This window comes from Pseudorasbora parva, chromosome 11 (assembly GCF_024679245.1).
Source record: "Pseudorasbora parva isolate DD20220531a chromosome 11, ASM2467924v1, whole genome shotgun sequence".
Lineage (NCBI taxonomy): Eukaryota > Metazoa > Chordata > Actinopteri > Cypriniformes > Gobionidae > Pseudorasbora > Pseudorasbora parva.
This window is the reverse complement of record NC_090182.1, coordinates 7,054,723-7,080,535: the sequence shown is the minus strand read 5'-3', so window position 1 is coordinate 7,080,535 and position 25,813 is coordinate 7,054,723. Positions and strand designations below refer to the sequence as shown.

Below are 25,813 nucleotides of genomic sequence, written 5' to 3'. Positions count from 1 at the left end.
TAAAAATGCTAGTTTGGGTGAACAACAAGTCAAAGATGAGTTGGCACAACTATGGGCACTGAAGTTGAGAAAACTCAAAAGGGCTTTGTAGATGGTTGCTTAATTTTTATTTTATTTTTTACTTTTTTATATAGTTCAAAGATTTGAGACAAAAGAATAGGACTTTTCAAGAGGTCAGAAAATCTTGCCCATTCCAGGAATCAGTGCCATTTTGTGTTCATAAAATTATGTCTCTTTTTTTCTTAACCATTGGAGGACACCTAATACTCAGATAAGTGATAGATATGGATTACCCTCATTGATACCCCAATCCTAAATATGCATTTCTGTAAAAAAAAAAAAAAAACAGGGTTACAACAATGACTGACCAAACGCAAGGGAAAGTGTAAATACACAAAGGCTAAGAAAGAAGCAACACCTGGGGATGATGACAGGATAATTAACAGAGAAAAAATAAATTTGGTTACATTTATTTTATTATTTTTAGTTATGATTCATTATTATTTTCCACAAAAAAAGCTTAAACGTAAATGTAAATGGAGGGGTAATGTGCACAATTAGTAGGAGTTCCTATACGATTTTTTCATCTGAACTCTTTACACTGTAAAAATTTGTGTTGGTTTTTGTTGGTTTAACTTAAAAAAGTAAGTAACCTGGTTGCCTTACAATTTTGAGTTTATTGAAATTAAACATTTGAGTTGATACAATGAAGGAAATTTGTTTAATAAATAGAAACTCAAAATATTATTGTATCTGAACCTGCGTCATCACATATAAAACACACACAATTACCCAATATGCTTACAAAATCTTTTAATAATATTTTAATAAACGTTGTCGAATCTCAAAAAATGGTCATTGTATGAACTCAAAATTTTAATTTCAATGAACTCAGAATTTTAAGGCAACCAGGTAACTTTTTTTCTAAATAATTTTTTACAGTGTAGACTAGGGCTGGATAATAATTCAATATCAATATATATCGCGATATAATTTTTTTCAATAACGGTGATATGATTTTTAAACACATTTCCGATATTTCGATAAATACATTACAGCATTCCTCACTGACTGACGTTCAGGGCTCAGCCGTCAGAAACAGCAGAACATGATTGGCTACTTGCGTGATGACGTACACCACAGAAACGCAGTCAGTGCTCAGCAGTAGTAGGCTGATAGAACCAACGCGGCAAGTTTTAGCTACAAAAAGAGTTTCCCTGACCGCAACACAAATGTGACTGAACGAACTTCCACAAGTAAGGAGAAAGAAATAGTTGATGAGAAGAAAGACTAACGTTAATTCAGCGTGTCCCCCGCACTTTTAATAAAGTGTATTTTCATCCCCCGCACTTTTACTGGGTCTCACCGGTCCTAGTCGACCCGCTCCGAGCGGGATTCGAAACGGCGTTATCTGGACCGAGGGCGGGCAAGTTAACAGGAACGCTAAAGACCGCTTTCTCTAACCTCGGTTGATTGCGCGCTTCTTGAGGTCACGGGCAAGTGTATACATAGAAACCAACGTGAATACATCAAGATTTAATTTCAGAGACAAAAAATAATCTATGCATGACCTGTCATTATATTCGTATCTAAATATGAGGAGGGCGCTCTCACAGAAAGTCCAAAAGCGGATTCGTAGAAACTTACTGTCACGCTGGAGCTGCAGCGGAAGGAAAACAATCGTTATGAGCTGAAAAGTGACGACGACAGTCAGACGAATGCGACAATATATGAAAGCAATGAAGTAGCATCATGAGCAACAAAACTGTTTTCAACACTAATAATAACGTTAATCATAAATGTTTGTTGAGCATCAAATCCTAATATGAGAAATAGTGACACTGAAGACTGGAGTAATGATGATAAATTCAGCTTTGATCACAGAAATAAATGACACTTTACTATATATTCACGTAGTGAACAGATGATGTAGATCAGAATAATATATCACTGTGTTACGTTTTTTACTGCATTTTTAATTAAATAACTGCAGCATTACATATATGCTATAGTTTTGCATATAATGGAAAATAGAGCGTGATGAATTGTTCTTCACTGAAATATAAAGCTTAAAAGAAAATGCTCAATAAACTGCGTCTGCGGCATAGGAGCACTGTACGCTGTGAAGCAGATCCACCATTTGAAGAAGATCCATCCGCTAGAATATTCTGAGTCAGGCTGAATCCTGGCTGAAGCACTTTTGTTTAATCTTTATTAAGAATAATATAATCAGCCTATATTATAGTTTAAACTTAAAGATATTAATATTAATAAAGTGAGAGTCTTATGTTTATTTGATGTTGATTTCACATTTCTTGTTCATATAAAGGCTAAATACAAATAAAAGGTGAACATTAATTTATTTGTACTGGTTTTATTTCTAAAATATTATATAGTTTTATACGAGGACTATTCATAGACTTGGCAAATACCTTTGTGGCAGTTCTTAGTAGTTTTTTCTAAAGCTTTTATATAGTTTATATCGATATCGGAATTATATCGTATCGACCGAAATTAAGAAAAATATCGTGATATGAATTTTGGCCATATCGTCCAGCCCTAGTGTAGACATAAAATATTTACTTCAAATAGTCGTATGAATTAACATATAATGGGAATCTTAATGGGAAGAATAATTAAAGTACCCACCACTTTATGTTGTTAGAATCCTCAAAAATGAAATTAAGCTAAATAGCCATAAATAAAATAGATATATTCTGAATGTGTTACTGCATAACAAACAGATGTTATCGGTCTATCCTATGACTATGAGGCATGTAGTATTAGACCTGTCACGATAATCAATATATCAACTTACAGCACAATATATACGATAGCAGGGCTCAGGCAGCTCTTTCACATATAGATATGCACAGAAGGTGTTATTCGAGAGGAATATACATGCAAATAAACGTGACAGCGTGAAATGGTGCACGCTCACAGCTAGCGTTAAGGCCGTTTGTACACAGCAATTGAGGGTGTCTAGTTCATTTTCACAGAGAATGTTTTTGCATGCGCTATTTTTTCATGCAAACATGTGCTAGACAGACACATTTAACCGCTGCACTTGCGTGTTTCGCAGCATCTCGCATTTGTGTAATCATTGTGTAAGGTTAGCAGGTTAGCAGCCTGACTACTTATCTTATAATTGTTAGGTTGTGCAGTAATTCAATCTCTCGCTGCTGACCTAAATTCAGATTTTCTGAAGGAAATTTAAAATGTGATTCATTCAATATTATCAATTTGGTGCACAACTGCCTCCAAATTAGTCCTTGGAAACAGTTTTCCTTCTTTGAGTGTGACCCTACAGCAAAACTCTTGGAATTATATAATTTACAGCTTTATGGATTCAGCTTTGGCAAAATTACATAGCAGAGAAAGAGCTCACTAAGATCAGTGAGCAGCTTAATTACAACCTAGCAGACAGTTCGGCTGCTGTATTCTTCAGTCTTGTGTGGTTACGTTGAGATACAGGGAAAAAGACGGCAAATTAGGGTAAACATAAACCCTTTAAAAGTGCTACAAACCCAACTGGAAATCACGTCTACCTATACTTTATCTCTAAGGTGGACACCCAACTTGATATATGATATTTCCCATCGGACTCTAACCATGTCATGTCATCAAATGGAAAAGTCAGCCAGCTGTTTATCATGAATATGAAGCGAAACATAAACCTTGAACATGACAATAAACATACCTATTTTCCACCAGAATGCTTCATGTTCTGGAGACTAACGGTGTGTGTCCAGAGCGAGTGTTTATGTTCAGTTTACTCCAATGGAAGTGGAGAATCATGTAAAGCCTGTTCTCGGCCAGGCGAACTGCAGCACGTGTTTCCACAGACTTGAGGAACAAACAGTGACATAACGCTATTATATGTTGCTTACCTCCCAATAACCTGTCTAAAAAAAAATGATGCATCTATCCATCATAAAACTGCTCCACATGGCTCCGGGGGTTTAATAAAGCCTTCTGAAGTGAAGTGGAACTTTTGTGTAAAAGGTCAGAGGTACGCAAGTCGACTTGCGCTAAAAGAGCAACCCCTGACGCGATGTACAGGAGCATCTCAGGCTTTGACACGTCTTGCAGAAACGAGTCTTGCTGGGCAACAAACTCAAGCCCCTCTTCTCTTATATCGAAATTCTCCACCATTTCTCTCTAAAAATTCTCGTTTTAGTTCATGGCTGGTGTTTTGTTTTGCTCTATCCTCTGCACTTCTGTGTTCATCAATACGCATGTGTCAAGGGTTCGAGGATCAAGGGTTACTCTTTCGCCATAAGTCAACTGGAAACATCTTGGAAACATTATATTTACAGTATGTAGACTATATGAAATATGTTTTTTTAAGATTATCATTGATTTGTTAAGACAGAAGTGTATGACGGCCCAGGGTAATGGCAGTAAATTCTGCATTTACACTTTGTGCACTTTGTGCTTTATGAAACTTGAGCCATTCGTGAGATTTTCAAGAACAACTGTCCACCAAAGCTATCAGTGCACTGCAGAAGTATTAGTGTCTGATGTAAACCCTTCAGTCTGACTTCAGCTCCAAAAATCAATATTAAATTAATTCTTGTTTCAATCAAAAACACAACATGGCAAAGCTGAAGGAAGTCTTGATTAAACCTTATCTGTGGCTCGAAAGCTGGAAAGACAGAGAATCAAGAAAACTGTACACACAATTCAAGGTTACAAACGAAACAAAAACTAACCAAGTTAAAGGAACAACTACATAATAGATCCATTAAACTGATGTGAGAGATGCAAATTCAAGAACTGTCAAGAATATTACAAAAAATATATGTTTGGGAAAAACATAAAAATAATAAAATATATCCAACTTTTATTTTGGATGTGATTAATCGTGATTAATTGATTAATCGACAAGTCAAATGACTTGGGTAATTATTCTAGGAAGGTGACGATATATTAGTGTTTGACACAAAGTTTGTGTTTACATAATAGCTATATGTTGTATGTACTGTGTAAAATTATTATGTATATTTGACTATACACATGCATGCACTGTATATATTTAAAATATCTTTCATAAATATATACATGCATGAGGGTGTACTCAAATATACATAATAATTATACACAGTACACACAACATATAGCTATTATCTAAACACAAATTCTTATATATATATATATATATATATATATATATATCATCAATGTGCTGTTATGAAAATGTTATGGAAAACACTAAATACAATTATGGTGGTAAGTCACTACTGCTTAATTTTTACCACAGCAGCATTACACAAGAATTGCTATAAACCAGTGTCACATATTAATAATGCATATTAAAAAACAGGAAACATTTCTGCTTATTTGGTGGCACAGAAAAGCATACATGCCAAACTCTGAAATCTCTGGCTGGGTGAGAAACTGACAGCTCAGATTGCCTCTGTGTTTTTACCACCCACATAAATGCCCGTTTGGTGCTGATAACATAATTGCTCAACACACACCGCACCCACACACAAACACGCACACACACACACACACACACACACACACACACACACACACACACACACACACACACACACACACACACACACACACACACACACAATGCAGCAGGGGGAAAAGGAGTTATGTGATCATGTATAGAGCCTGGGTTCTTCACCAGAGATTTCTTTAAAAAACTGCTTTCTTGTAAACAGTTCATCAGACATCAGAAGCAAGGTGTATTTTTTAACCAATGGTGACAACCATCATTCCATCCGTCTGAACCAAATACAAAGTGTGGCTTGACTTCCACAAAAATACAACACCAAAAGCTTAAATCAAACTTTTAGCACGTGACCTTGACCTTAAATGACACTGTAAGTGGAGTAAAATAACTTGCGTACCTGAGTTCCTCTTGGAGATGTATTTGAGATTGATGGAGGCCGCTGAATTGATGAGAAGGAGCATAAATCCACAGAGCTTCATCTTTCAGTCGTGTACACTACAAGAAACCAGAAAACATAAGAATAAGCCCTGACTTCCTTTTTAAACTTTATCATATCTAGCATCCCAGCATCAAAAAATTGCACATCCCATCCAAGAAAACAGACAAAGTGATCAGAACTTCTGAAAACTTCATTGTTAGCTAAAAACAGCTTTTATTGTAACCAAGCCCAGAGAACATCTCGATCTGGAAAGTGCCTAAAGACAGAAGCCTCTGCAGAAGAAAATCAATGAGGAGATAAGAGTAATACAGGATGGACTACCAATAACATTACCTTCCAAAGGATCCTAATGCTAGTGTGGTGGAAAAAAATTAACATAGAAGAAAATGCATTGTTTTGCCATACACAGAGTGAGTTAAAATCACATTAAATTAAATTATTAACTAATAATCCACAAAGGAGGAGCGACAAAATGACCAGCTCATGACCTTAGAGGTCACTGTCCACCTAAATGTGGGTCCCTAGGGGTCATGGTCCATCTAATTTTGAGGGTTGAAGTTTTAAATGAAAGACATATTGGGGTTATTTGAGTATGTGTGGAAAATTACAGAAGGAGGCAGAGATGCTGACCTGCTGGGAAAGGGTTTTAAAAGGAAACTCAACTGTTTAGTGTAGCAGACAATGCTCTGAAGAGATTGAGGCTGTTTGATTGTTGGCTCTTCTTTTGCAAAAGAATAAACAATTGTTTTTTTTATTTACTAAGATTTGTCTCTTATTCAGAGTTAATAGAAAAATTGCTTATCAGACTCGACAGTAATGCTACGACATGTAACTGTGTTAATTTCAATGGCTGATCTGTGACCAGTGATTTCTGATATGTAATGATTCATGTACAGTCAGATGTTCTTTGTCTATGTGTCAGTAAATCAAACCACTGACTAAACGGTTAACTTCACATTATTTCTCTTAGTAGGAAAATAATTTGTTATTTAAACTGTGATTAAATTATATATAGAAAGCGATCAAAGGATGCTCCGTTTACAATCGCTGGAGCTGTCAATCAAATAGTGTGAGTTTATCAGTGACTGAGTTCTGGACTCACGCCAAAACTCCTGTAATAATCACAAAATCTCTTATGTACATTGTGTTTGCACTGTTAGTTATAATGAAAGCATTTCTTTTGTGTGCAGAAATCGAGTCGCATTGATGAGATCACAGCACTCATGAGCTCAACATGTCTGTGATCGGCTACAATGACCATCACTGCAACCTTTTATGCCCCGATCTGAATATAATAACATACTCAACACTTTTCACCATTAGTTAACCTTGAGCGCTATAATAGTAAAAACGTGCTAAAAGTTTTCAAGAGAGTTGTAATACTAGCTATTTCATATGCAAAGAAGTCGGCCAATCACAGCACTACTCTGAAGATTCACAGCACACCCACCCCTTCAAACAAAGTGTTCGAATCAGAGGCTAAAATCTGGGTAGGAAAAAGGAAAAAAATAGGAGCTTGAGTTCAGTTATGGAAATGGTGTTTGTTTCCAAAATACTCACTGTAAATGGTAGACCAATCACAACAGACTGGACCATTTGACCAATCAGAGCAGAGTAGCTCACAGAAAGGAGGGCTTTAGAGAGACTGATTAATCCATCGAGTCATTTAAGAATCATAGAACATTGTAATGTGTACACTCACCTAAAGGATTTTTAGGAACATTTGTTCAATTTCTCATTAATGCAATTATCTAATCAACCAATCACACAGCAGTTGCTTCAATGCATTTAGGGGTGCAGTCCTGGTCAAGACAATCTCATGAACTCCAGACTGAATGTCTAGAATGGGAAAAAAAGGTGATTTAAGCAATTTTGAGCGTGGCATGGTTGTTGGTGCCAGACGGGCTGGTCTGAGTATTTCACAATCTGCTCAGTTACTGGGATTTTCACGCACAACCATTTCTAGGGTTTACAAAGAATGCTGTGAAAAGGGAAAAACATAGCCTAGAAATCTAGACGCACCCTAGCGGCAGCAAATTTAATCTGCCCGCAAGTGTCGTCTAGGAACTCTCAATACCCTTCTGAGCTGTATTCCTCACAATCTGGACGGGCCAATCACATCGTGTATAGAGTCGGCGGGCGGGGCCATAATGACAACGGTAGAGTTGCGTTTGCGTGCTTCAGAAACACAGAAACTGGCAAACAGCGGTCTTTCGAATCAGCTTTGACTGCGATTCTGGAAGACTTGGAGTTAAGCTTTTCTCTGAGAAAAGAACAAAGAACGGCACTGAAGTCATTCTTAAAAAGGGAAGATGTGTTCTGAGTTTAGCCGACGGTGAATTTACGGTGAATGTTTAATCTACCAACAAGCTCCCCTTCACCTTCGTTGCTCTGGTTGGTTGTAGCGCTATCCTATCGTGTGCAGAGGGAGTTTGAAAGACAACCGTTTATCCGCTCCTCGGATTGAGTCCTGTCTATGGTGAGTTTCCAGACCAAACATCTTGATGTGGGTCTGGCTTGTCAGGCTAGGAAAAACATCCAGTATATGGCAATCCTCTGGGCGACAATGCTAAAGGTCAGAGGAGAATGGCTCGACTGATTCAAGCTGATAGAAGAGCAACTTTGACTGAAATAACCACTCGTTACAACCGAGGTATGTAGCAAAGCATTTGTGAAGCCACAACACACACAACCTTGAGGCGGATGGGCTACAACAGCAAAAGAACCCACCGGGTACCACTCATCTCCAAAAAGAGGAAAAGAGAACATGCAAAGAGGCTACAATTTGCACGAGATCACCAAAATTGGACAGTTGAAGACTGGAAAAATGTTGCCTGATCTGAAGAGTCTCGATTTCTGTTGACATTCAGATGGTAGAGTCAGAATTTGGCGTAAACAGAATGAGAACATGGATCCATCATGCCTTGTTACCACTGTGCAGGCTGGTGGTGGTGGTGTAATGGTGTGGGGGATGTTTTCTTAGCACACTTTAGGCTCCTTAGTGCCAATCGGGCATTGTTTAAATGCCACGGCCTACCTGAGCATTGTTTCTGACCATGTCCATCCCTTTATGACCACCATGTACCCATCCTCTGATGGCTACTTCCAGCAGGATAATGCACCATGTCACAAAGCTCGAAATCATTTCAAATTGGTTTCTTGAACATGACTGAGTTCACTGAACTAAAATGGCTCCACGGTCACCAGATCTCGACCCAATAGAGCATCTTTGGGATGTGGTGAAACGGGAGCTTCGTGCCCTGGATGTGCATCCCACAAATCTCCATCAACTGCAAGATGCTATCCTATCAACATGGGCCAACATTTCTAAAGAATGCTTTCAGCAGCTTGTTAAGTCAATGCCACGTAGAATTAAGGCAGTTCTGAAGGCGAAAGGGGTCAAAGACAGTACTAGTATCCTCCTTAGTCCTAGTATCCTCCTTAATAATCCTTTAGGTGAGTGTATATTATGAGAAAATGAACATGTTTTTTCTTTTTTTCTATGGTGCATGTTAACATGTTGTTGGACAAAATAAGGAACTTTAAAATAGCACAATAGGGGCACTTTAATATTCCAAATATTATCAAATCTGTATAACCTGTTAACTCGGGCGTAAACTCCTGCATCCTGAAGCATTCGATTATTTTTTATGTAATAGAATGTAATTAACTTGACAAACTACACATCATTAAAAAGGCCTCAAAGACTCAAGCTTTGATATTTGCTCTCTGTTTTACTCTAAATAGGTCATGGTGAGAGTAAATTCTTAACTGGTGGCATGAGTTATGAAAATGAAAAATGGAGTCAATACTTTTAATATGAAATATGGACTGCATTTATATAAATGGACTGCATTTATATAGCGCTTTTATCCAAAGCGCTTTACATTTTTGCCTCGCATTCACCCATTCATACACCGACGGGGATGTCAGCCATGTAAGGCATCATCCAGCTCGTCGGGAGCAGCTGGGGTTAGGTGTCTTGCTCAAGGACACCGCGACACTTGGTCAGGTGGAACCGGGGATCGAACCACCAACCTTCTGGTTTGTAGACAATCTACATGAACCACTGAGCCACTGCCGCCCCTAAATATGAGCCTCAGCTGAGAAAAATGGATGGTTACATATATGTTACCTGGTTCCCTGAGAAGGGGAACAAGACACTGCATCATGGAGTTCACACTGTGGGAAAACCAATAGTGTGACTGGTGTCTTAGCATGTGTAGCAAACACAACCAATGACCCTTGAGTATAAAAAAGTGCCTGCAAAACACGTCATCAACTCGTGCAGGCAAACCTGATGCATCGCAACGAGACGCAGCATCTCATTCCCTTTCTCAGGGTTACATATGTAACCTAGATGTTTCATCAACCTGTGAATATGTACAAACATAGTGAGCATAGCATAAATTGACTCTAAGGATTAATTAACCGGAGTCAGCGTGCAATATGAGTCATAGACTGCTTAGTGGAGCCACTCTCTAAGCCAATACATCCTAATAGTAAAGAGAAGATACCCAAGATGACATGCTCTATAGCAAGGGAAATCCCAGCCTTTACAACCTTCCTCCCTCCCTTGCAGGGCCAGCGCAAGCATTATAAGGCCCAATAATGGGTCAGCACCTTGAGAAAGCCCTAAGCGAGTAGCTTACCAAAGGAAGTGTATTAACTCTGACCTTCAATATTACCACTACTTCTTAAAGGAGAATGGCGTCCTTAAATTCATGAGAAGAGATGAAAACATATGAGTGGCATAACCAAAGGCAGAGAGTGAACCATTAATTGAAACCATTAAACCTCACGCAATTTGGGAAAGGCTGCAATTGTTTTATGCGCAGATTGTCAATGCAGCAAATGCTGCTCCATCTGAAAGCCAGAGGGCGCTCTCTCGCAGGAGTTCTTCAATGTATTTTCATGATAATAAAGTATATTTATACTTCAATGCTAATTGACATAGCCTTTATCACTGTATAAAATGCTATGAAATAATATGTTGTGTGCCTTATCAAAGAACATTAGGCCTATCACTGACTAGCCCATGTTTAAGCAGTCAAAAAATACTCCCATTATAATCAACGAAGCTGTCTACATTCTGAAATGAATCTCTTACTTATACATCTGTACTTTAAGAAAATGTGCAGAGTGCTGAATTCAGTCTGTGCACTAAACCAAACTCCAGCATTTTCAGCCATTACTAATCTAAACGCATCTGATTGGCCACCGCATTCAAAATCTCAACAGAATCACAAAAAAAAGTGTGATGCAACATGACTAGATGATCTCAATGTAATGCCACAATCAACACTTTTCATTTTCACTTCATTACTAGATTTAGTTTACTTGTGCAGGGGCATTTTTGGCCCAAGCCCCAGTCAATTTCCCCAGCCTTACACACACTCCCACCTATGAGTGAGTCATTGAAATTATTCATTCATTCAAATTTTAAATAGTCTGCAGCAATTTGCATTTTTTCAGAACCCATAGTAAATTACATGTTATTCTGTTTAGTTGTCTTCAGAATTGTGGGAGAATCGTGATCTTTGTTTGAAACTATTTTGATTCTCAATTTATCCAGAATCGTGTAGCTCTCGTCCCCGCAGATTTCAGATCCATCCCTGGTCCAACACACCTGTCTGTAATTATCAAGCGCTCCTGAAGATCTTAATGAGCTGGTTCAGTTGTGTTTGGTCAGGGTTGCAGCTTAACAGGAAGGAAAATCTCTAGGAACAGGATTGAGCACCCCTGGTTAATAAGCTGTTTGATTGACGTCTTTTCACTCTGAGCGATTACATAAGACGTGATTCATTTCAGCAAGTTGTTCTGTATATTTCAACATTCCTTCTGATGTTCAATAATTTTTAATTCTTGCTGTAACTAAAGCAGAAGAGATGATCGGTTCACGTGTGCTTCATGCTGTCACTTTGCTTGAACTGTCATTCCACATTAAAGAGTGACAAAACTGTATTTATTGTTTGAATTTTGTAATAAGAAAGACATGAATTTTCTTAGCAAGGTTGCCAATTCTTTCCTCAATCCTTCCCATTACATAACTAAGGACTCACCAATGGTTTAGACACACAATCATACCTATGGACATGCATACATCAATGAAGCAGGAACAAGAAGAATGACACATGCAAGCCAACACACATGCCTGGTGCTGAGAGTATGTAAAACATGCTACTGCATTAATAGACGTAGATAATCTCACCCCCCACAAAAACAAGCACATTTATCACCAAGACTTATATATGTACTGCCGATGCTCCAAAGATCCATGAAAACAGTATGCTTGCCAGTCCCTCTAGGATTTCATAGGATTTATTTTTTCTTAATTTATGCAGCTCAAAATGACAATTCTCAATCTGCAGCAATGTTTGCGGCATTTCTTGTTTTGTTTTGCAGTGAAAATATAGCACAGACAACATTCTTCTGACAATTGCATTACTTTTCTGACCTCAAGAAACATTGAGCTCTGTATTTTTTTTTAAAAAGGGACCACAAGAGAAACTTGTTTTGTCGTCTAAAGTCTACTGTTTCATGTTTAATCATTAGCATTAGAGGAATCATGTATCTCAATGATACAGCAGGCTTTTAATGAACGTTTCATCTTTGTAGGCCTATTGCATTGTGTTGTGTTTTGCCCCCACAATAATAAATGTGACCACTTATCATAAAACTAAGCATTTAAATATCATCTTACTAAGACATATTATTAGTAGATAGTGACAAATGATATTTATATGCATACTCTGCTATAGCCTACACAATCTCATTAATTTACATTTTTGCCCATATAAATAATAACTGCACCAAACTGTTTGTGCTCAGTTTGGATAAAGAAGCTGTTGTTGTTGAATGAAGTGTCATAAATGTCCTTCTAAAATTCTCCATCCACTCATCGTCTGTGAAGTGGAACTGGACTACGTCCCACCAGTCCTTGTTTCGGACTCTCCTGTGCCTTGTTTTGGGCATGAGAAGTGGTATTTTTACTGCTTGATCAATATATAAGCAGTACGGCACAATGGTTCATGTGCTCGTCGTCTCTTAATTAGGTCTTCTCTTTAAAACAAAGAAAAGAAGCAATGTAGACGAATGGTTAGTATGCCAAACAGTGGGAAACTGCAGTGAGCACATATCAAAAAGTCTATTCTAATTTGAAGCTTGTGATGTAAACACACATCAACCCGATCACTTTATCTAGCGTTCATGTAACCTACGTTCAGATTCAGCAATCGGAACGAAACAACTTGAAACAGAAGGTGTCCATGTAAACGTATCTAACGAACCAGACTATTTAAATTATGAGGGAACAATCTTTTATTTTGATGGTCCCTTTACAACTTTCTGTTGACGATAAGTAACTTTGTAACTATATGTCAGCTAACTCTCATTAGAGTATTAGTAGACGGTCTGCTTAATATCTGCTAACTCTTTATTGTGATGGTCTCCAGCAGACATTCTGCTGACTATAAAGTCCCATTCACATAAAAATTGCTAGAGTGCCATAATCAGATCATAAGCAAACTTGCAGAGACATTACACGTCACATCGATGTCACATGTCTTTACGGGATCTATATGGAATATGTGTGTATGCACGCACCGATTTCTAGAAAATTACTGGCAGTGTGAATGAACCAACATCGAACGATCTCGGGACAAATCAGTTATCAGTTTATTTTCTGGAATATCTGTGTGAAAGGGGCTTAAGTAACTTTGCTAGTACTTGTCGACTTATTCTAACCCTACCAGTCTACTAATACTCTACTAACACTCTATGGAGAGTTGTAGACTTATAGTCAACACAATGTGTTAAAGAATAAAGTCAAACCTCAATCACATTGGCTGCAGGATCAGCAGAGGCCAATCCGCTTGTGCTGTGCGGTAACAATGTGATTGTTTGCAGACTGCATGTAAAGGATCAGCAAGTGCCCGCTGGAGTTTCATGATACGTTAGGGATGCGCGGTATACCGGTACTGGAAAACTGCTTTTCGGAGTTCACTGCTAGATGGTAGTGCGCTACCCAAACTGACCCGAAACAACCGGCAAATGTGACAAACACATAGACGAACAAAATGGAAAAAGCAGTTGAATCTCACTCAAGATGCCCAAAACGAATTAATAAAGAGAGGAGTAGAAGTGAAATTTGTAATTACTATTTTAATTACTGCTATCCTGACTTTAGGACTTCTTAAGAGATCGACAGGTCAGTGAATCATTCAAACCATCTCATTTAGACATTTATTTTCTTTTTACACTGATCAACGCACACACAGCCTAACATAAGATCGAATATCACAAAATCTCCAGCTTTCGTTTTAACCAATGACATTTAGATCTCATAATATTTGCATGTACAGTCCCTGACAAAAGTCTTGTCGCTTATCTATTTTGTAGAAATACCTGATATCAACCTGACTTTTAATTAATCAATTGGTGTTAGAAATAGCTCATATGAAAAGCTAAAACCCTCCCAAATGATGTTTAATGCACTGAAATAAATAATTTTCACAGAAGAAATATTAATCATTTAACCAAGACAGAAAGGTCAAATTTTGGAAAGACAAAAGTACATTTCGCCTATACAGAAATGTAACAAATTTACTGCAAATACAAAAATATGTCAGCAAATTAAGTTGTGGCCCTGTGAGATCCAAATTTAATATCTTGTATGACTTCCATGAGCTTGAAGGACTGCATCCATGCGGTTTGGCAAGGATTCATACAATTTATTGATGAAGTCATCAGGAATAGCTAAGAAAGCAGTCTTGCATGCCTCCCAGAGTTCATCAATATTATTTGGTTTCGTCTTCCATGCGTCCTCTTTCATCCTACCCCACATATGCTCAATGATGTTCATGTCTGGTGACTGGGCTGGCCAATCCTGGAGCATCTTGATCTTTTTTGCCTTGAGGAACTTTGATGTGGAGATGGAAGTATGCGATGGAGCACCGTCCTGCTGCATAATTTGGCCTCTTTTAGGGTTGGGAATATAAGAGGTAGCTAAGATTTCTTGGTATTTTAGACTATTGATGTTGCCTTCCACCCTGCAGATCTCTCGCACACCCCCATACTGGATGTAACCCCAGACCATGATTTTTCCGCCACCAAATTTCACTGTTTTCTTGGTGAATCTCGGATCCATTCGGGCACCAGTAGGTCTCCTGCAATATTTGCGGCGACTGTGGTGTAATTCAACAGAAGATTCATCTGAAAAATCCACCTTCTGCCACTTTTCCAGCGTCCATCCTTTTAGCAGGCTGTGGGCCTTGGCAAATGCCACACGGTTTTTCAATTGTATTTTGTTTAGTGCTGGCTTCTGGGCACTGATTCGACCATGGAGGCCATTTCGAGACAGAATCCTACAAACTGTTCTGGTTGACACAGGGACTTCAGGTGACCAGGTCTCGTGGAGCTCTGCTGCAGTGGGAAATGGGCTGGCCTTGGATTTTCGAGCCAACAAACGGTCCTCTCGAGCAGTTGTCTTGTGGGGTCTGCCTGACCTGGGCTTGTCAAAAACGTCTCCAGTCTCTTCAAATCTTTTTTTTATCCTCTGTACTTGACGCTGAGACACATTGAAGGTGTCTGCCACATCAGCAGTGGATCTGGTCTTCAGCCTCATGATAATCAAAACTTTAGTCTCAGGGTGAATCTTAGGCATGTTTGCAGAGGTCTAATTGCAGTTGATGTGAAGGTCTAGCGTACTGGGGCTCTTTTTATACACACTTGAGACCTAATTGATCCAATATTAGTCACAGGGGAAGCTCATATGACAAGGTGACAACACTTATGTCTTTGCAAAAATTGACTCAATGGGTTTTACCAAGCTGTGAATATTAGAATACTTTTTGAAAGTTTAGTTTTTCACTGAAACATTATCACAAAAGCTGGTGGGATTAAAATGAGCCATTTCTTGTAAAAAAAATCTTGATTAGAAATATATTTCAGCGGCACTTTAGGTCAATTTGTACACAAGCGACAAGACTTTTGTCAGGGACTGTATACTATTGCACTATTTACGACTGTGTTTATGTGAATACTCACTAAAGACGAACGTTTTTACATAATTCTGTGTATTTGATATAAAATGATATATCATTTTGATGTAAATGATATAAAATCACTTCCATGTTCAAGTGATTTCCGTTCTCCATCCCGAGACGAGCGTGAAATGTTGAATCGGATTATGCAGATTGCTTTAGTGTAGGTGCGATGTCTTTTGAAACCAGAAGCAATTTGCTAATTTGGAGAGATTTTTGCTGAAATTATTCCTCACAAGAAAGTTTTTAAATGACTGATTTGATGTGATAAACTTTGCTGATTAATTTACTAATAAACATTTGGGGTAATTTCCCACTTTATAAACTCAAAACTTGCATAATTGTACTCATTTGTGTGCAATATACCAGCGCTAATATCAGACCGTGTGGTATCGATTTAATATCGGTACTTCGGTATTAGATTGTGGTACCGTACCAAAGCCAAAATTGTGGTATCGAGCCATCCCTATGATACATATTGCAAAATATGTTGATTACTAGGTACAAGCAACTACAAGAACAGTGGATATCTATGGGATGAGATATTTTGCAAGGTCTTCATAGGCCACATTTTTATTATATATAACTATACAAAACCGTGACACAATCAGCCTTCGAAGAATGCAGCCTCTGAATTAGGGTGCAGCTAGTATGGAGTGGATCTGGAGCAGCAGAGTGATTATTTAATGCTTTTATAATGGATTCAAATCCACTCATATACATATCTGCCTGGTCAATGGATGGAAAACCTCATCCCATGAGGACAAAGGGGCAGTGGCTCATGTCCCAATGCCACCACCCTGTGCATGTCCTTGGTTATGACCTCAGAACACTTTTACCATAGTGCATAATTTGGAAGCCAATACATTTTGACATTGGCATCACATAACCTAACTTTTTGATGTAGTAAACTTATTTGCTTCCTCCCCTAGTAAAGCATTGCACTTTCGATGCAGAACATTCAGGAATGAGGCTAAAATGACCTAGTTGCTTCAGCGAATGTGTTTTACCTTATGTTTGTTTCTGTTAAAACGATTGATTATATTTAGGATTGGATTTAGGGTAGGTGGTACATTATTTACTAATAGAACCCTTTTCACATTTCCGGGGTTCTCAAATACAGAAGTCGTCAGAGTTGAGTAAACTTCTACACATTACACTTTTACTTGGAATTTTTTTTTTTTCTTAATGTGAAATATAATTCACAGAATGTTATGTTGTGTGTGGTTAGACCAGGACACACTCGCATCCCAGAAGTAAGTGGCAATTATATGACAGGCTGGAGGTCAGAGAACAAAGTTCTCTCTGACGCACAGGACATCTTGTATCGAAAAGAAAAGGCATTGGAGGCCGTTTCCTTGGCTGTTTCCTAGGCTGTTTTTTCTTTATTTATTTATGCTTGTGATACTGACTTTTCATGTCAGAGAAGAACCATTAAATAGTTTGTCACTTGCTTGAGCAACATGTCCTTTTCTGAAAGTTTATGGGGGGGGGGGGGGGGTTAAAATGCTGTTTCATGCATACTGAGTGTTTTACACAAGTTAAAAAAATTAAGTTGGACGTTTTATGGAGTGTTTCTGTGCCAAAAATACTTCTTCCGGTTTCTCACAAGCTTCGTAAAGTTTTTTTTTTTTCAAGTATGGGTCTGTGTGACGTCAAATGGGGCAGAATTTACCCGCAGACCAAAGCGAGCGAAAGCTGTACGGCCATTAAAACGCTTTGCTCGGCTTTAGGGAAGTCGGCGGCGGCGCTGCACAGGCCACAGGACTTCAAAAAATAAACAATGTCACCAAAGCAGTGTGTTTTTGGTTGCCAGGGCAAGACAACCCTGCACAGATTCCCAAAGAACCCAGTGTTAATGGGGCAGTGGATGGAGTTAGTTTTAGAGTTGTGGAAGTGTTTTTGTTTGTTCCTTACATTTCAGCGATGATTGTTTTATAAACAAGGCCCAGTTCGACGGCGGATTTGCGGATCGTCTATTGCTTAATAGGGGTGGGCGGATCGATCTAAATATCAATAGTATTGATGCCAACACTGGTATTGCTATCGGACCGATACAGTTGTAATTGAATCGATATTTTAATTTAAATATCTCTCCTCTACGTTCATTATACTTTGCTTGTGTCTTCTACCTCTACAATCCTGAGCAAAAACGGTGCTTTCACATCCTGGCCCACTTTGCTCCTCCTCCCCCTCCTGCTGCTCTGCTGTGATTCGTTGTTGTGTCGACACGTGACTCACTGACACAACGCGCCGAGGAGCAGTGAACTGAGTGAGCGAAGCTGATAGCACATTGAATGAGAGATCAGGATGGCCGAGAGGAAGAGAAGTGTTGTGTGGAGATTACTGTGTGTGGAGCACTAAATGATAATACTGCAACTTGTGATACGTGTAAAAAGAGCTTTCAATACTGTGGCAACACTACAAACCTATACAAACACTTTAAAAAAGTCTGAAAAGAAATTCTACAGTGCCTAATACCTAATAAATTTGTGGAATTCAATACATTAATAAAAAAAAATATATTGCCTAAAGAATGGATCAGAAATTCTCAGAAACTCAGAAATAATGACATACTGCTCTCCCCTACACAAAAGGATTTTTTTTTTTTTTTAAGAAAAAAGTATCGTATTGGTATCGACAATACTGACCCTATATGTATTTGGTATCGGATCGTTACCAAATTTTGCAGTATCGCCCACCACTATTGCTTAACAAAGAAGCCAGTACAAACTTTAAAGGTTCACGTCGTACGTTGAAAACGCAGGCTGTGAGTAAAACTGCTTCAAATGTCTGTGTTATTGGCTATCGTCTATCGGCGCATAAGCACAGAAAGTAAACAACATGATCACATATAGATCACGCTCGTCATTTGTGAGCTCCGCCCACACGATACGCCTCCATCCACTCGCTTTCTATTTCTGGAAAGACTTGGTACAGCATATCTTTATTTTATAAATATAATAAAACAAAAAACTTTTTGGAAATATGAAGGATACAATAATACTCTATAGTACTCACGATTTACATGAGATTGACTGAATCTGAGTGTTTTACCACCCCTTTATGACACATTCACACCAAGGACGATAACTATAAAGATAAAGATACAGTTCTAAAAATCATTCTCAATATTAATGAATAGCAGAGTTCAGTCCCCTGCTACAGCGATAATGGCACAGAGAAACAATATCCTTGGAATTACTAAGCATTCATTTTTATTTTTTGACAGCCAATCAGAATCCATCTAGCTGTAACAAAAATTAACATTTAAAGCGGCAGACAAGCGTAGAATAAACAGAATGATATTGTCCGCTGTGTGGATGCTGCTAATATAGTGTATGTAAGGAAAATTGACCCTGAGGAAAGCATGCATGACGTGACGTGAAGGCCAAATATGGTAACCATACTTAGAGTTATCCTCTGCTTTTAACCCATCCAAGTTAGTGCACACATATAGGAGCAGTGAGTTGTGAACAAACTGCAAACCATGGACACACACACCCGAAGCAGTGGACAGCCATCGCTGCGGTGCCCGGGGAGTGATTGGGGGTTGGATGGCTTGCTTAGGGTGGAAGAGAGAGCTGTTCATTCACTCCCACTATCTTCAGATTTCATGCCGGAACTAGAGCTGCACGATTAATCCAAATTAAACCAAAATTGTGATTTGGCTTAGTGCAATTGTGAAACTGCGAAGGCAAATTATTATTATTATTATTTTTTAAATAAATATATGCACCGTGTGTTAGTGAAGAGTGGCTCTGTGGTCAGTTAATAGGCGAAATGCTCTTCCATCTCTGAAAGCACTGTTTGAGTCTGAGTTTGAGTCGCTTATAAAGTCAAACATCTTCCCAAACTGGCATTCATAAACATGTTGTCAAACACAGGACAACATTTAACATGTTTTTACTCCAAACTCACTTCATAACATCAGTCGAGTGCTTGAAATGACTGAGCTGATGTGGCGTCTTATTATAAAATGAGGCAGACAATATATTATTTTATTCTATACTAAAAGGTTATGTCGATTCGCATTGCATTATATACTGTATACTTTATACTATTATGAAAGTACCAGATAACGTGTGCTTCACATGTCAAGCACGGGAAGATTTAAAAAAGGCTTTATGGCATTTATCGAAATGTTCTTAAAAGCAACCACAGAGTCAGATTTAGGTAAGGTGAAGCACAAATAAATGCACCTAGACCAAAGTTTCCCTTTGAGATTGTGTTAGAATACGTTGGTCCTTCTGCTTGATTTTAAAAGCTTTAAACCCAGAAGAACTAGCATAAAAATATAGCTATATAAACTCCTGAAAGTGCGGTGCAGAGACTTTTTTATGTAAAAAGCTACAAGAGCCTATATGTATGTGTGTGAGTCAACTTGCATGTCTGTTTATGGGTGCGTTGTTAACAGCCAAAAGCCCATTAAGCACTCTTTTAGGGTATCTACTGAAAAATTCAAAGACTTGTTCTCAAAGCTTTCCCAGGAAAGAATACATCTACAATAAGCAACCCCACAGCTCTTCACGAACAACCTCTCTCAACCAAACTTTCCACCAGGAGCAGTTTGCAGATGATCCAATTTAGCCTTCGGCAATTTTATACAGTACCTTTGCAAGAACGTTTTCAAACACGCTATCCCTTGATGCTGCTCTCCACAGTTTATCGCTGTAGGATTTCCTACCGACAATCACGCACACGCAGCTATTTTAACGTAAATGACACACAGGTCTGAGATATGAGTGTTCACTGATACGGGTTGCGATATCCCTGGGCAGTATAACTCTGCACGAATTACAGCTGTTAGAAATCCCAGGTGAACGCAGCTAAAATTGAATTCTACATTGAGGCATAACAAGCAGGACTGATTCCATCTGATATTGGCTAAAGTCAGTGCTGGCCTTTATGGGAACTCTTTTGTGTGGATGTCTATACCAGTACATTCAACTAACCTGTTCAATGCAATGCTGCAACCTCAAAAAAACTGGAGGAGAAAAAAAAACCACAGTACAAAAATAAAACAATGCAAATATTACATGAATATGGTAATAAATGCCAGTTATGAAACCAATGGATGATGTGGGTGATAGTGTTAACATTTTTTGTTAACATTTTTTGAAATTCCAGATCCATTGTCATCTGAAGATTGGAATTAAAACTTAATAGAAAGAAATCCAAACTCAATGTTTTTTAAAGTGGCGGAAGCCAATGTGTATGTGCAGTCCTAAGCCCGTGTCTCGACAGTGTTTCTACAGGAACCGGAGCTTCTAACAGCATCTGCAGTGACGAAATGACTTTACCCATTGGCAATTCGCTCCTTTCCTTTTAAAAGAAGGGACTAATTCCGCCATATTGCATGTTGCACTTTCTCCCATTCATAGTAAAGTGCACCAACTTACTAAGTCTTTATGCTTTGCAGTGTATACAAAGCCTAAAAAACTGGAAAATTATGCACACACAACAAAAAAATCCCTGACACTATTCATTCTTTTCACAATGCATTGGAGGAATTTGCTTATGTTCAAATATTTGCAAGAGTTATTAAATGATGATAAAAAGAAAGTAGACCAATTGGTGACTAGTATGACCCCAAAATGAACATTTTTAAATCAGTAACTGAAGTAGATTAATACTTAAAGGAATTAATAATGTACAACAACAGGACGGTGTTTTAGGGGTTTAAAGTCATCTGGGGCCTCCTGAGCATCAACTAAAGTGTATACTAAGAAGTTTCAGCTGAATTTGCAGCGCTGTTGGTTGTACGTGCTGAAAAGCTCAAAAGAAACATGCACTATAAATAGAGGAAGAACGAAAGGCACAAATGGAACAAGTGCAATGTTATCTTAAATGGCAAAAACAAACAAAAAAAGAAGAAAACAGGGAGTTTTGACTGCTATCTCATTGTAGTCCAATGTAAAGTCACCTGTTGAATGAATAAATGATCCAATTAGAAGACAGCAATTCAAGCTCCTCTAGAACTCTGGCTCTACTTTAGATGTTCATAGGCGTGACACAAATTCTACCATTTTAAATATTTGTGCAAGACCAAAAGAGTGTTAAATGTTATCAACACAACAACTAGTCAGTGTATTTATCCCTATAGGTAAAGTAAGTTTGCAGCATAATCACAACAAAGAAGTACATTTAAGTCAATTAACTTTAACTACACCAGCTAACAATTTAAAGATATTTTTTGTTTTGTTTAAAAAATGTAATTTTGAAGATTATAAAAGATAATTTGGACCTGCTTTTTTCCCATAAAACTAGGAACAGTAACATTGGCCAGGTGGCAACAATTCTAAAGCAGAGGCTAAAAAAATGCCTCCTATCAATCATAATATTGTTAGCTTTATTTAACACTCTCTTTTCATACTGTATGCATTATTAAAATAACTCGAACAAGAACTAATGTATAAAATGAATAATAATGGAGATAAAACATCCCTGGGGTGATCCTATTGAAGTAATCATTTTATCGGAAGTAGACTACCTCCTCCTGCTGGGTTCTTAAACTGAGAAAATCAATCACCCATACAATCAACCTACTTTCCAGTAAAAATATATTTCACCAATATATCTGCTAACATTCCTGGGGAATATACAATTAAAAGCTGATGAGAAACCAACAAATACAACTCTAACAAGGGTCTCGCTATGGTTTCTTTAATGGTGCTTTCACACTAGCCCTTTTGGTGCGCACCCGGGTACCGTACCCAAGTTCGCTTAAAGAGGTGGTCTGGGGTTCGTTTCATGTGAACTCCGGTACGGTTCGCTGTGATTGTAAACGCAATCGCACTAAATCACGGAAGTGAACCGCTATTAATGACATATGAGTTGATAAAAATGTGTGTTTTGTGTGTTTGTCATTTACCTGACGAGCGTCACTGACATACTGCAAGCAGAGAGCTGTAGATCTCATTTCTGCTCGTCTTCGGCGTTCTTTAGAGCATTTGCAGTGCATTCGCGGCAGATATATGCAAGTGCCGCTTTGGTGACACAACCAACGATTAAAAAACTAAATTATAAAAGTGACGGGAGCAACGCTATACATTTCGACGCATTTTGTCGTTACTAAGCCGGGTAAACAGCTGCTGCTTTGATGACGCAAACAAACCCTGGTTCGGACCCAAAAAATATAATATGAACACAGTCCAGCCGCGGCAGGGGGAGCGGGGGAGCAATCGAACACGGGTTCAGTCCAGGCAATCGAACCAAGTGTGAAAGCACCCTAAATCAGAGTACAGCAGATGAGATACATTCAGAATTGCATCCTCTACACACCAATGGAAGCCTGATATCCAAATTGCAGAGGATTATTAAGATGTTTGAGATACAATGTACTTTTTCACTAAGCACTCACTCACTAGTGATGTCAGTGCTATTGGTTGAAAATCATTTAATCCCAAAGTTTTTGTAACTTTTGCCACTGGAACTATTGGAGTGTATGCTCATATATAAAATTGCGTGCGCAAAACGTCTCAGGTTACGTATGTAACCCTAGTTCCCTGAGGGAACGAGACGCTGCGTCGAAACGCTGTGAGAACGCCTCTGCGTTAATGCGTCGTGAAGCGCCTGTAGAACCATTCCATCGGAAAAAAGATCGATCGTCGGCGTGATGACGTCATCGACCGGAAGCTATAAAACGTCCGTGAAAACAAACAGGAACTAACTTCTGATAAAGCCTGAAGTAAGTGATCACGGACACGCCGGGAGTATGGCAGAGCGACGCAGCGTCTCGTTCCCTCAGGGAACTAGGGTTACATACGTAACCTGAGACGTTCCCTTTCGGGGAACTCGAGCTGCGTCGAAACGCTGTGAGAACGCTTATACCCACATCGCCATAGGACCAAGTGTCTCGTATGTGTGAAGCCGAAGCGCACACGGTTACGAGAGAACCTGTGCCCCTACTGTAGATGCCAGGTCTAGTTCGTAGAACCTGACGAAGGTAGAAGGAGACGACCATCCGGCCGCGTTACAGATATCGTGGAGGGAAGCCCCCGACAAGAGTGCTTTAGAAGCAGCCATACCCCTGGTTGAGTGCGCCCGGACAGCCAGTGGAGATGGCTGCCCGGTAGCTTCATAAGCAAGTGAGATGGCCTCGGCCACCCACTTGCTCATCCTCTGCTTGGACACTGGGGCCCCCTTCTTAGGGGGTCCAAAACAGACAAACAATTGTTCAGATTTCCTCCACAGGGCAGCTCTGTGGACATAAGTATCCAGTGCCCTCACAGGACACAGCAGATTTAACCTTTCCTGGTCTGACGTCATAAACGGAGGAGGACAGAAGGCTTGTAGAGTGATGGGGCCCCGTTGGCTCGTAGGAACCTTGGGGACATAACCCGGCCTGGGATGCAGAAATGCTTTCACCATCCCTGGCGCAAACTCTAAACATGAGGGCCCTACTGACAGGGACTGAATATCTCCTATTCTCTTAAGAGACGAAATGGCCAAAAGGAAGACGGTTTTCAAGGTGAGGAACTTATCCGAAACCTCCTCCAGAGGTTCGAACGGTGGTCCGGACAAGCCCCTCAAAACAATGGCCAAGTCCCATGCTGGGACCCTCGAGTGCATAACTGGCCTCAACCTTAAAGTGCCACGAAGGAAGCGTGTAATTAGAGGGTGTCTTCCCAAAGACACTCCACTGAAAGGGACGTGGAAGGCACCCAAGGCCGCCACGTACACCTTTAGTGTGGAGGGGGTCAACCCTGCCGAGAACCTTGCCTGCAGAAACTCCAGCACTGTACCAACCGGGCAGTTAACTGGGTCCCACTGGCGTTCTCTGCACCATGCTGAGAAAAGTCTCCATTTCAAAGCGTACAGCTTCCTTGTGGACGGAGCTCTGGAGTGTAGGATGGTCTCTACGACCTCGGCCGAGAGACCTTCCTCTATGAGCCTAGCCCCCTCAGAGGCCAGGCCCACAGTTTCCACATCTCCGGGCGTGGGTGCAGGAATCTCCCGCCCGCCTGAGAGAGTAGATCCCTCCTGGTCGGAATCTCCATCGGAGAGCCTTCCAGGAGAGATATCAGGTCCGAAAACCATACTCGGGTCGGCCAGTTCGGAGCCACTAGAAGTACCTGGGCCCCGTCCCGGCGTACCCTCTCCAGAACTCCTGGAAGCAAGACAATCGGGGGGAAGGCGTACAGAGGCAGCCTCGGCCACTCCTGTACCATGGCATCCAGCCCCAGCGGGGCCGGATGGGTCAGAGAAAACCACAGCGGGCAGTGAGAATTCTCCGCCGAAGCAAACAGGTCTATCTCTGCTTTCCCATAAACCTTCCAAAGGAGCTCCACCACCTCTGGGTGGAGTCTCCATTCCCCGGGCCTCGGCCCCTCTCTCGACAGGCTGTCTGCTTCCTGATTCAGGGCCCCCGGGATGTATACTGCCCTGATTGACAGCAATTTCCCTTGGGCCCACAGGAGGATCCGATGTGCCAATTTGTCCAACGGACGAGACCTCAGACCCCCCTGGTGATTTATATAGGCAACCACGGACGTGTTGTCTGTTCTGACTAGTACGTGGTGGCCCCTGAGGTCGGGCAGGAACTGTTTCAATGCAAGAAACACTGCGAGCATCTCTAGCCGATTTATGTGCCAGTGCCGCTGATGTTCCTGCCATAGACCCTGGGATGAGCGACCACTCATGGTCGCCCCCCAGCCCGTGAGAGAGGCATCTGTCGTTAGCGTTACGCGACGAACATGAGCCCCCAACACGGGACCCTGAGATAAAAACCCCGGGTTTTTCCACATGACCAGAGCACGTAGGCATCGCCGCGTGACTTTGATCGTGCGGAGCGGATTTCCCCTCGGGGAGAACCCTTTTGTTTTGAGCCACCACTGCAGTGGCCTCATGTACAGT

The 25,813-nt window shown here is 39.9% G+C and overlaps 1 protein-coding gene across 2 annotated transcripts in view; it reads right to left on the bottom strand.

The window, feature by feature from the left end:
* il1rapl2 (interleukin 1 receptor accessory protein-like 2) overlaps positions 1-25,813 on the bottom strand; it is a 382,065-nt gene that overhangs the window by 338,894 nt on the left and 17,358 nt on the right. For both annotated transcript variants that reach the window (XM_067456899.1, XM_067456900.1), the window contains one exon: positions 5,871-5,968. In XM_067456899.1, the coding sequence (XP_067313000.1) occupies positions 5,871-5,952 (82 nt within the window). In that variant the 5' untranslated portion in view covers positions 5,953-5,968. The remainder of the gene's footprint in view (positions 1-5,870; positions 5,969-25,813) is intronic.